At 39.4% G+C, this 12215-nt stretch overlaps 1 protein-coding gene across 1 annotated transcript; it reads left to right on the top strand.

The window, feature by feature from the left end:
* Positions 1–1617: 1617 nt before the first annotated feature.
* Positions 1618–11345, top strand: LOC6053368 (probable fatty acid-binding protein). Its single transcript, XM_001869433.2, has 2 exons — positions 1618–1818; positions 10601–11345. Exons 1-2 carry the CDS (start codon positions 1746–1748, stop codon positions 10924–10926), a joined length of 399 nt encoding a protein of 132 aa, XP_001869468.1. The 5' UTR covers positions 1618–1745; the 3' UTR covers positions 10927–11345.
* The last annotated feature ends 870 nt before the right edge of the window (positions 11346–12215 follow it).

Below are 12215 nucleotides of genomic sequence, written 5' to 3'. Positions count from 1 at the left end.
GAGTTACAGACGATTTAGGCTCAACATTTTTCCATGCGCAAAGCCAACTGTCAAACTTTCTGAGCGTTTTTTTTTTCTCGAAACACCGAGTTGATTTACGGGTGCTCGAGATATCGTGGATAAACCGAAATGGCTGAAATTTGGGGTGAAGACTCTCAAGACATATCCCGTATGCATGAAGAAGCCCGATTCTTAAATTTTGCTTTTTAAAAAAATATAAAAATCAAAATCTGTCGCTTTTAAAAAAAAACACAAAACTATTTTTATTTTTTTTAAATAAACTTTTTTGAAATCGGCCTTCGTCATGCACACGGGATCGGTATAACGAGTCTTCACCAGAATTTTGAACAAATTAAATCAAAGCAGTGTTGAGACATTGTGGCACCTCTCACACTTTTTTTTAACTGCTAACTTCAAATAGCTTTATCTCGGCAATGATACACGCAGAAAAATAAGGCATATTTGAATCAACAAAACGTTTTGTTGATTTGAAAATCATAATTTTTGTTGAATCAACGCTAAACGTCAAAGCAGCTTTTTCAAAACAACAAAAGACTTTTGTGGAATCGAGAAAATCAAGGTTTGTTTCAACGCAAAATCGGCGTTGATTATATTCAACAAAAATTTTGTTGATTCAAACCTCGTACAGGCTGATTCTACAAAACTTTTTTCTGCGTGTACATCCAAATGTATTCAAATTTGTTTTGCTAATTGATGAAAATGTCTTTTTAATGCCATGAAAACAGATTTAAACAAAATTGAAGTGTGTGCTCATACCAACCTATGACATTTTTCCGATTTACTTGTATGTAACTCCTTGAATATTGAGAAAATGCATTTGATATGCTTACTGCCAATAAACTCAAATTCGACTAAAATGGGTTTGCGGAACTCGAATTTGATGTAAGAAAATGAAAAAAAACACGAAAAAATCCGATTATCGAACTTTGGATTTAAAGCTTTGCAAATATGTAATATGGGAATATCATATTTTTTTTTTCAATTCGACCAAAAATCTAAAAAGTTTGTTTGAGAACTGACTTTAAATTGTAGCAAATTTCCATTGAAATTTCCAATTTTCGGGTCTAGCATTTGAAAATTTTCAAAGTCACCTCAATTTAATAAACAACATTCGAATGGTCTTCAATATCCTTCCAAAAATATTTTTATGAAACTTCTCAAAGTCAAAAGATGACAACTTTGTTAAAATGCTTTGGGTTGATGGCGCTAATTTTGGTTTACTAATATGTTATGTGATTTAAATCTTATAATTTGAAATAAAATTAATTAAATTTTAAATTCAGCATTTCTCATGAGCAAGTTGAAACTGGAAGTGGACTTTGATCACTGGAAGTTTGATTTATTGATTTGTTGAAATGTAGTTGCATGGCATTTTTTATTTGACTCAATTCTAGTAATGTTTTTTAATGTAATAAAAAAATATTTAATATAAACTAAACCAACTGCTACAACAGAATTTAATTTCTCACTGTTTTCCCTTCTGGCATCCATGCCCACACGAGTAACCCCTTTGCTATAATCCACGAACGCGCGTCGCACACACCCATGCGCTTCCCGAATCGTTCCACGAGGTCGGGAAGTATAAAAGCGTCCGCTCGTGCGTCCCGAGCGCTGTATTCCAGTTCGAACGGTGGTTCAGTGCGCACGTCGTGGTCTCTCCGTCACACACATCAGTTTTTTCTTTGCGGTTTGAGTTTCGACCTCACACACATCTCCTCTCTACAATGGCAGCCTGGGTTGGCAAGAAGTACAAGATGGACAAGTCCGAGGGATTCGACGACTACATGAAGGCTCTGGGTAAGTAGGCGTTGGCCAAGTACGCCGAGTACCTCTTTGGAAGTTTCAATTGATCAGAGGAAACGTGACTACTAGATCGGTGCAATTAATCAATTACCCGCGTTGGGTATTGCGCATTCCTTTGAAAAGGAAGGGGTGGAGGGAGTGAGTTCAAAGTTTAGTTGGAATAGTCGATTCCGGTACGGCCGGATGTTCTCTCTACACCGGCATACCGCATCGTACGATACTCGGCAGATTGCGTTGCGTTTGCGCCAAAAAGCCGGCCGGTTTTCTTCCGAATCTCTCTCTCTCTTTCATCTTCTGTTCATCCCATCGCACGGGACTTTCCACTGCATTCTTCGCGTCACGTTTTGCGATGGTATTGTTCGCGCCGGTACCACTACACCGGTGAAGACCGGCGAAGAACGCTGGAAGCAGAACACATTTTTTGCTAAAATTGGATAAACTCTTTGGGTGAAAAGAACAACAAAAAAAAGAAGTGTCGCAACGCTCGAGATCGAATTAGAGTAGAAATTCGCAATAGTCCGACCCCTTTTGTTTCAAATTGGACTTTGTCATGCGAATCTCACTGGAATCACGCACGGCCGGGAACATGTCAAGGGCTTCACCAGAAGTAGCGGCGACGGCGCCCTGGGAAGCTCTGCTGGAAAGAGAGACCGAATGGGTCGTTGAACCTCTGCGACACAAACCTGCCAACCGCACGAGTGTTGAGAGTGGTGAAGTTACCGGACACCGGACGGTATAGCATGCCATGACCAAGTTGGGAGGATAAGTTTGACAATTGCTGCTGTGCCAAGTGCGAAGCATGACCTTAAGTGAAATGTGGGTGAGCTTGACATGCGGACGTCTGTTGACAGGTTACCCTACGGAAACGTCCGTCGGTGGACTGTCTGCGGTGTCCGGTAGTGGGCATAATTTAAATTTACTTTTCATTTTACACCTCTACGAGAATGTTGGGTACGGTGGAATCGTTTTGGTGCTAGAAAAGAATGTTACACATTTTAAGAACTTGTCAGTTTTGGCGTGTGCGTCAACTGAGTCAATTTCATGTTGAACATGAAAAACATCTAAAACCTTTGACTACAAGATTTTTCCATTGGAATTCAAAAAATCAATAACATAACCTAGAATTTCTACAAACTTGACTTTTAAATATATTTTACCGAACTTGTTTCACAGTGCAATTGCAATGAAAGTTGTAGAAACGTTTGTGCAACACATCAAACCCGCCTCCTAAATTACGCAAAATTTCTCGCTAGAATCGAGTTTGGGGCGTGTGCTATCATCAGCACGCTGCAGTCATTACTTTTCAGTCCCAAAGAGAGGGAATTGTTTTAATGGAACTCCGTGACGGACGTGAGCCCAATTTAAAGCGTTGTTGGCGTAAACGTAGATGGATGGTTTTGATAAAAACAGTAATGGAACGTTTAAGGCTGCGTTTTTATTGTACGTTTGTTGAATATTTTTCCGATCTCTGTTTATTAAGCTGGTACATCTGGATGCTTTGTTTGGGTTGTTTGAAAATCTTGGCAGATATGCCAAAAAAAATTGCAACAGATATAAAATGTGGTGTGCTATTATTCTACCAACCTATCACATTGCCAATTGTGCCATTGACTTTGCCAATGTTTTAAAATAACATTTTTTCATGGTTCAACTTAGACTATTTTTTAATGAAATTTATGTTATCTTAAGTTTTAAAAAGTATGCAGTATTTTTTTTTTAAAAAGCTTCAAGGCTTTAGAACCTCGAATCATTAACCTTAAAAATGAAAATACATATGGCACATTTCGGCGTTGCAACGTCACGTATGATATCAAAACCATTCCAAAGCTTAAATGTTATTACAGATTCGGATTGAAATTTAAATTTTCTACAAGAAGTGAATATGGAAACACATTTTAAGTCGAACTTTTCATTAGCCATATCGATTTCTCCGTGACATTGCAACGGAGTGAGAAATAGCGAAATTTCGACCCTTTTTGGCTTATTAACAAATTTAAACTCATGTTTAAGTTATGATAAACATTTGTTATTGTTTATCCAGTAGTGATTTATGACGTGTCGTTTTTGTCATTGGAGAATGTGGCATATGGGACATCTATGTCAAAAAAGGAATAGTTATCCCTTCTGTATTTTTATAATTTTTGAGATATTTGAGCCAATTTGTTTCTTTCAAACTCTGATTTTGTAAAATGAGCAAGAACTCTTTTCCCATTTAACAAAAGTCATGCTTGAACGACTTTATTAATAATATAAAATAAAATAAAAAAAGAGAGATCGAGAAGCACAATCGTTCAAAACTTGAATAAAATCACATAAAGACTAAAAAACTGCAAATGCAGTGGGACAAGTACACAGAAAAAAAGTTTAATTTTGGAATGTTGAAAATTTGGTGGTTGATTACCTCTTTTTTGAGTAGTATTACTTAAAAAATGTGTAAAAATTTGTACCTGATGAATATTCATCAAAAACTGATGAAAATTCATCATTTTCTGGGAAAAAAATTATATTTTTTTTTTTTTGACACAAAATCTATAATCATTTCCTGATGAATATTACCATCATTTTTTCTGTGTACGCCTTGGTGTACGCAGAGAATGCGACAATAAGTTATATAAGTGACGAATGCTAATTGTATTTTTTTAAATGGAGAAATGATTACTATTCAGCTCATGGTTTGAATTCCATTTATGAATCTATTAGCGATGTAATCTATCAACTATTTTAGAATATATTAAAACAAGTTGAGATTAAAAAACTCAATGGCTCAAAGGTTAAAACTTCTGCTTCACACGCAAAAGGTCAGGCATCGAATTCCGGAGAATTTCACTAAATGAGCAATTACACTACCGCAAACAAACAAACAAACTCGCACTTTTTCGCGTTTGACAACTTGCCAAACTCGCAAACTTGTATGCAGGCTGACGTTTGTTCAAACAAATCCTGGCAAACTGGCAAACTTTCAAAAAGTGCGAGTTTGTTTATTTGTGAAAAATTGAATGTAAACAAGCAGCCTACTCCACTCACACATAACGTTACCTGTCAATACAGCAGAAGGGATGGAATATTTGTTTATATTCATGGTTACTTAATATTATCGCGGGCGTCAATAATTAGAGTCCAGGCGCGCTGATATTACCGCAGAAAAACAAAGCATGACAGCCGCAGAACGAATTTTCGGCTGTTGTCAAAGGTTGCATTGAGTTTTCAGCTGGCTTTTTGGAAAATATTGAAAACAAATCAACTTGACAGCCAAATCAGCGCGGAATTTCAGTTCAACTTGCCGATTTTTACACCGCGGTGGTTCGGCGTCTTTAACCTCCTGTCACTCACAGAAAAGGAGAAATGCGATTTTATCTCGCAATAAGCAGTACATTATTTTATTTAAAAGAAATTAAAATTGAAGAAAAAATATTTTTCAGAATGAAGTTTAAAATGTTAAAACTTCTAGGAAAACTTAAGTAGAGGTCATTTGACCTAAATAAAACAATTTTAACATTTTTAGTCTGCAGCCTGCAAGTGATACAGTATCTATCGAAGTCACCCCAGAATTTGGAATAATAATTTTCAACGTAACGATTTTTTTCAAGCATCGTAATCTGGTGCGAATCGGGACTACCTTTTTTATAATGCCATGAGACAATTATTTGATAAGTAATTTAAAATCCTGTCAATGTCACCCCGGTTTGAGTACACGATTTCACGTTTGGGTGGCGTTGATGAATAACATCGGCCGATAGGTGGTTTGATACTGAGATAATTCAAATTATACATTTTTATAATTTTGCCGCCGGCCAGAGCGTATTAGATTATACTACAAGCATCGTGGTAGATGTTATTTTTACTGATTTTATCTTTAATTTGAAGCAAAACCTAAAAGAATTAGGAAAATGTTTTTAAAAAATCAGACATTTTTTACAAAAGGTTTGAAAATTAACACTGAAATTTCAAACCTCTGACATAAACCCCATTTTTTATCAAAATAACGATAACAAATGTACAAAACAAATGTAATCGATTGAGTCACGGCACTAAAAGACCAGCCAGTTGCTGCTGCTGCTGCACCAGGAAAGCCGGAAATTGCAGCAGAATGAGGCGGAAATGTTCCATTATAAAGTTAGTTAAGTGCGTAAGACGACCGGCCCAGACAAGTAAGTCGTCGAACCAGTGTGATGCACTCACTGTCCTCACTTTGATATGAGTTAGGAGGGGAAGCTCTAATTTGCACTTTCACTTTCAGTTATCGTAATAAACCCCGCCGGGAAGTCTCCGTCGACATCTTTCAATTATTTTTTTTATTGTCAAGTGGTCACTTCCCAGGCCCATTCCGGCCTTTCCGAATGACAATTGATCAATTGTAATAAATTAATCGAATTCTATTCGGCGGGTCCTGCTCCTCTCCGGACACCCGAGAGAACGTGGATTATAATGGATTCTTGATTCAATTACCACCAGCACCACGTTGTCCGTCACGGAATGAGAGACCATTCCTGGGTAGCAGCAAGCACGGCAAGCAAAGTCAACTGCTTTATACCGCTAATCAAATTAACCTTTCAATCCTCCGAGGGGCCAACCCAAGCCGCTGAACTTGGAGCATGTCCAGGCGGTACAGTTAAACCCCGATCGCTTGACAACTGTTCAGTCTGCGAAAAACTAACAATCCTTTTGTCCAACTATCGAGGTTTGACAATGTGTGGAATCCGGGCGTGAAATCGGACCTAATCTGAGACCGGAGCGACAATTAGGCCCGTTCTGAATAATGCATTGTTGTGCTGGACAAGTGGGTTGATAAATGGTTCCCCCGGGCAGACGATGCTCTGGACCAAAGTGGGTTTGACAAAAGGTTATGGGAAAGTTCACGCGTGATTGAATCATAATAACTTAAAATGAAGCAAATTGGCGCGAGAGTTGTCTGTCGGTGTGAACTGGATTTGGAGTGTCAATGGGTTAATTAAAGTATGACATGTTTGGGCAGAATTTGACAAGAAAGAGATTTCAGGTGGATTGTTTCCTTTATTGGGCTACGATAAGGTATTTATAAATGTTCTAAACGATTCCAGCTTTCAAAATGTCCCAGAAATGCATTATTTAATGAAAACGTTTCCAGAAGTTATTCCAGTGAGTCATAGAAAAGTTGATTGCTCACACCTGAGCAAGATTGCCCTCGCAGCGATGTCGTTCAAATCAACCAAAGTGCACAGCAAATCGATTCCGTGTCGACACTATCGACACCCAACCAAAGGTCGATTAGCACGAGAGTGGTATTTTGTTTACTGGTAATTCTAACCCTGCCTTTAATGCCAGCCAGGCGTGGATTAAAGTTTACACCAAGTCGGTTGGCGTTTCTTTTCAAGTGAAAAAAGAACTCCGATATCAATGGATTAATCATAAATCAGCCAACCAACACCCCTTTTGTTTGTTTGTTTTATTTTCGGGCTGGCTCAAAGTGTACAGCTGATAAGTGGCTGGCTTGGGTTTGCCTCAACGGTAGCTTAAACCTGAGCTCAGGTAATCGGGCTTACTCGGTGTACTTATGGATTGATAAGGGCCTTCTTATCAGGTCAACGGGTGGCCATTATCAATTATGTAACGCAAACTTGATAAGAAGCCAGCAGCAAGCGTGACATGAGGTTAAATCTGTGTTATGGCAACTTCTGCAAAATTGATATCCGGTGATAAGAGTGGCGATAGTGGGCACGTGGCGCTCGTTGTGGATATATTTTTTGGGTGTTACCAAATAAACGCACGTGAATTTTTGGTTTTATTGAGTTCAAGACGCCACTTTATACAGCTTTAAATGCCTTTTTTTAATTAAATATGTCTTTATTGAACATTCTTATAATAATTACGTTTCTTTTACATGCTAAGTGATATGGCCTAATGCTCTTCATCTTTGTTGTATTTTTCGTTTGATTATTAACTGATCACATTTATTTTATTTACTTCAAATTGTTTTACATTATTGCATTGAATCGAATACATTTGGGTAAAAAAGAAAAAAAAATCACTTTAACAACTAATCCTAACTTAAAAACAAAACAATAAATTCATTGAAATATTCAAAATCACTAGAACGAGTAAACTACGAACTGTATTTTAAGATGAATGCTCCAAGAGTTCTTACTTGTTCCTGGCGAGTTTTGCAACCACGCAGTGTTGTTGTCATCTCGATGAAAATGTTCAAAAGTTCTTGTGGTGAAAACAGGTCACTACTGCCTTCACCCGTTGATGCTCGTTGGTTTTCCCTCGGTTGCTGACTGAAGCCTGGAGGTGTTGTATTCTCTGCAACTTTTTGCCGCTGATTCAACGGCAATGGCTGCAGATTTGGAACCACTCGAGTAGAACCTGCTCCTGGTGACGCCAAAGCAGGAAAATCTCCGTCCGTGAATGCTGGTGGTGTTCTGCGACGATTTGGTTGGTGCCTCGTCGTCGCTTGCTGCCGAATTTTCACAAACTCAGCTCGTTTTGGGCAGCTTCGATTCTTGGTCGAATGGTCGCCGCCGCAATTGAAGCATTTCGCTTCGATGTTCTCGTTGATTGTTTCGCAAGTTTGTGTTTTGTGCTCACCTCCGCAGGTTGCACAACGACTCTTGATGAAACAGTTCCTTCAACCATGTCCAAACTGCAAGCAGTTCGAACATTGCGTCACGTCACAGTGCACTGGACGATAACGTTCCCAGGTCACGATGATGTTGAAAATTGCCCGAACTGCTTTCAGCTCAGACGGTGTTGTCGATCCTCTCTCGAGATGAACCAGGTACAGTTGATCACGATACTTGATGTCCTTGTTGTGTCTCGTTATCTTGAAGACTTCGATTACGTTCAACTTCAGAGTTTTGAGCTCTTCTTTCAGCACACTCACATCCATGTCGTACAGGCCTCGGAGGACCTGTTTCATGGGGCGTTTACCTGGATCGTCATGGCTGTAGTATTCAATCTTTGTGTTGTGGGTCTCGTGGCGCAGGGGTAGCGGCTTCGGCTGCCGATCCCGATGATGCTATGAGACGCGGGTTCGATTCCCGCCTTATCCACTGAGCTTCTATCGGATGGTGAAGTAAAACGTCGGTCCCGGTTTCTCCTGTCTCGTCAGAGGCGCTGGAGCAGAAATCCCACGTTAGAGGAAGGCCATGCCCCGGGGGGCGTAGTGCCAATAGTTTCGTTTTCGTTGTTCAGGAAATCCCGAACGTAGTTGTAATCCTTTCTGCCAGGTAGCAGAATTTTGAGTCCATCAGCACACAAGCGAATGGAAGCTCGTAAAGCACCAGATTTGATAAACCCGGTCAGCCACTTTCGCACCGAATCCGATGACGATGTTTTCACAAAAATGGGTGGCAACTTTTCCCGTCGTTCAAATTCTTCCTTCTCGCACACGTCCACAGGGAGGGTAGCGAACTGGTTTCCAGACGAATTTTGAGCGTCCTTGCTCAAACTGCCTGGCTTTGCAGTTAGCGCTTCGGCATTCTTAAGCTTCTTCAAATCTGCCGATCCTGCTGATGAAGACCGCCTCTTTTTCTTGCCGTGAGGCATTTTTGCACTTTTTAAGCACTTTTCAGGAGCTAATATCCAGGAGTACCTCACTGATTGGTGTTCCACAAAGGAATGATTGCTTAAAATGCCTCACCTTTTGATTTTGATTCTTCACAGATCCACAAAATTTGATTTCAATACTGATTGGGATTTTTTTTATTGTTTCTGCATGCTAAAACATTTTAACCTTCTGATTTTTCTTGGATTTTTTTCCTAATTCGTATTTTACGAGTTCTTTTAAAGACCAATCCAATACCCGCTGGCCGGCAGCGAAATTATGAGAAAGTATAGTTTGCACCAGACTAATGAAATTTATTGGATATATTTTTGTCATGATTCGATTATCGGGAAATAGTTCGGGATGTTCCGTAGCGAGGACATTTCCGGAAATACGGTCTACAAGACATGATGGGAATCAAACATCATAATTTTCAAATGCAAATCTCAACATGGAGATTTTGAGAGTCACTGATAATCTGGCCATCACTTGAAATGATCCGGTGCCTCCCGAAGATGTTCCAAAGAGAAACATTTGCGGAATTCCGGTCTACAAGGAATGATGGGTGTCAAACTTTATTATTTATCGAATGCAAACTTTAGTTTAGACATTTTGAGTTAAAAGATCATGCGGCCCAAGGCATACAGATAGGATCTACACATGTGCCTTGCAAGTGGCCACCATCCGGAATGATCCGGTGACTCCAGGGAATGTCCCGAAAAGGAGAATATTTCGGAATTCTGGTCCACAAGACATGATGGGTGTAAAACTTCACAATTTTCAAATACAAATCACAACATGAACATTTTAAGTGTCAAAAGTGATCTGGCCGCCATCCAGTATGACCCAATATGTTCAATTTGTAACTTAAGCCGATATGTATACGGGAACATTCAGAAGGATTTTTTAAGAAGTTAATTTTTTTAGTAATTTTATTTCATCTCCTCAGTGTGGATGGCTAAGAACAGTCTTTCGAAATAGGTTATTCTTGATAGTACTTATTCAGTACATTAATAAAAATCGATGATTCAGCAATGGCACAGCGAAACCGTTGAATGCACCACAACAAATCAAACCGACAAGTTCCGTCTGGGCCTGACCTTCAATCCCTACATTTCTTCGCAAACTGCACATTCTTATCAGCAACAAATAACCGTTGGGAAAGTTCAAATTCCCCCGCGCGCTCTTGATAAGTGTGCCTGACTTTCAACTAACAAAAAACGTTTCTTCCCTCTCTTCTCTCTTATCAACCAGGTGTCGGCATGGTGCTGCGCAAGCTGGGCAACAGCATCAACCCGACGGTCGAGCTGGTCAAGGAGGGCGATGAGTACACGTTCAACACGATGTCCACCTTCAAGAACACCACGATCAAGTTCAAGCTGGGCGAGGAATTCGACGAGGAAACCGTCGACGGGCGCAAGGTCAAGTCCGTGTGCACCTTCGAGGGCGACAACAAGCTGGTGCACGAGCAGAAGGGCGACAAACCGACCACCATCATCCGGGAGTTTACCGCGAGCGACCTGACCGCCACCATGACCGCTGGAAGTGCCAAGTGCGTCCGACACTACGTCGCTTGCTAAACAAACAAACCTAAACTGGAACGGGGATCATCGATCATCACACCCATCTCCCCCCCCTTCTTCGATGCAGCACACTTTGTCCGCAGAGCCTTCCCTAGTCATCATTCCACGAGGACCAAATTCCGCCGGCAACGGAACAACGGGAACTTCAACATCACAGCATGTCGCAGAACACAAACTAGCGAACTATATTCCATACTCTTACGACATCTTATTTTGTTTTGGACTGTTTTGTTAAATCCTTCTAAATATTTTTTTTCTTCGCTACAAATTGCATTGTTGAGACACAAAAAAAAACACGAAATATCTGTTTTTGGGATATTACAATCTTGCATTTAAAGCTACAGAAAGCACAACTTCTGTAAACATTGAGCGAAAACTGAACCAAGTAAAGTTGAATTTGATGTGTAACCTCTAAACATCGGCTTTTTTTGTTTTATTTCTTACTTTGAACCCCCCTTTTATTTTCCCGTTTCTCTGAGTTGAATCCTTACATGGATCTAAGGCTACCAAACACTGCATACAATCGTACAAAGCCAGTAATGTGGCCATTCTGCAAACCCTAGTATTGTATCGAATAAAGGTAATTGAGCGAGGTGGAGTTGTCTTTTAGTCCGTTTTAGTTACTCTCTTTTTTACAACAATTATTGTGCACACGCTTTCAGTTCATGGGCAATGTGTGCAAACAAAGCGAATTAAACAATTTGGTGCTGACAAGGAAATTCACAAAAAATCATCAACAAATTGATTTTCTTGGAAAAGTTCGGGAGCGATTTTCTTTTGCTTGATTTGCATCCTCTCTCATTCTTGTGTGAAGAAAGCTCGCAAGCGAAAATGATTTTTTTGCAATTATTCCATCTCTGGTCAATACTAAGATATTTTCAAACCTTATGATTGCAAAACAACTGGACAGTCTAAGTCTAAAGCATTTTAAAATGCGTTTTTCTTTCAAATGTTAAAACTTTGGCCTGTAATTTTTTTTTTTTTTTTTTGGTCAGAGTCGAAGGACAAAAACTTCTAAAAATATCTGCAACGGCCTTATTGGATTTTTTACAAAAAATTCTAAACATTTTTTTACCAGTCAGTATCTCTGGGCCAAGCTAGGGGCCACGTTTTAGAAAGTTTGCTGATGTATTTCTCAAGATACAGACATTTTATAATGTTATTTCCAACTTTTTCGAAGAAAATCAATATATCGAATTCAAGTTCATTTGTTCAGAGCCGATAGTTTACAGTCGGAAATTACATTTTAAAATGGCTGTACCGCATATACTCAACAGTCACCAAAG

This window comes from Culex quinquefasciatus, chromosome 3 (assembly GCF_015732765.1).
Source record: "Culex quinquefasciatus strain JHB chromosome 3, VPISU_Cqui_1.0_pri_paternal, whole genome shotgun sequence".
NCBI classification, from domain to species: domain Eukaryota; kingdom Metazoa; phylum Arthropoda; class Insecta; order Diptera; family Culicidae; genus Culex; species Culex quinquefasciatus.
This window is presented reverse-complemented; position numbering and strand designations above follow the sequence as displayed.

What these genes read in the sequence shown, in the direction of transcription:
- LOC6053368 (XM_001869433.2), top strand. Translation starts at nt 1,746, where the DNA reads ATGGCAGCCTGGGTTGGCAAGAAGTACAAGATGGACAAGTCCGAGGGA. An exon ending in CGACTACATGAAGGCTCTGG is followed by an intron (nt 1,819 to 10,600) that starts GTAAGTAGGCGT and finishes CTTATCAACCAG; the next exon opens with GTGTCGGCATGGTGCTGCGC.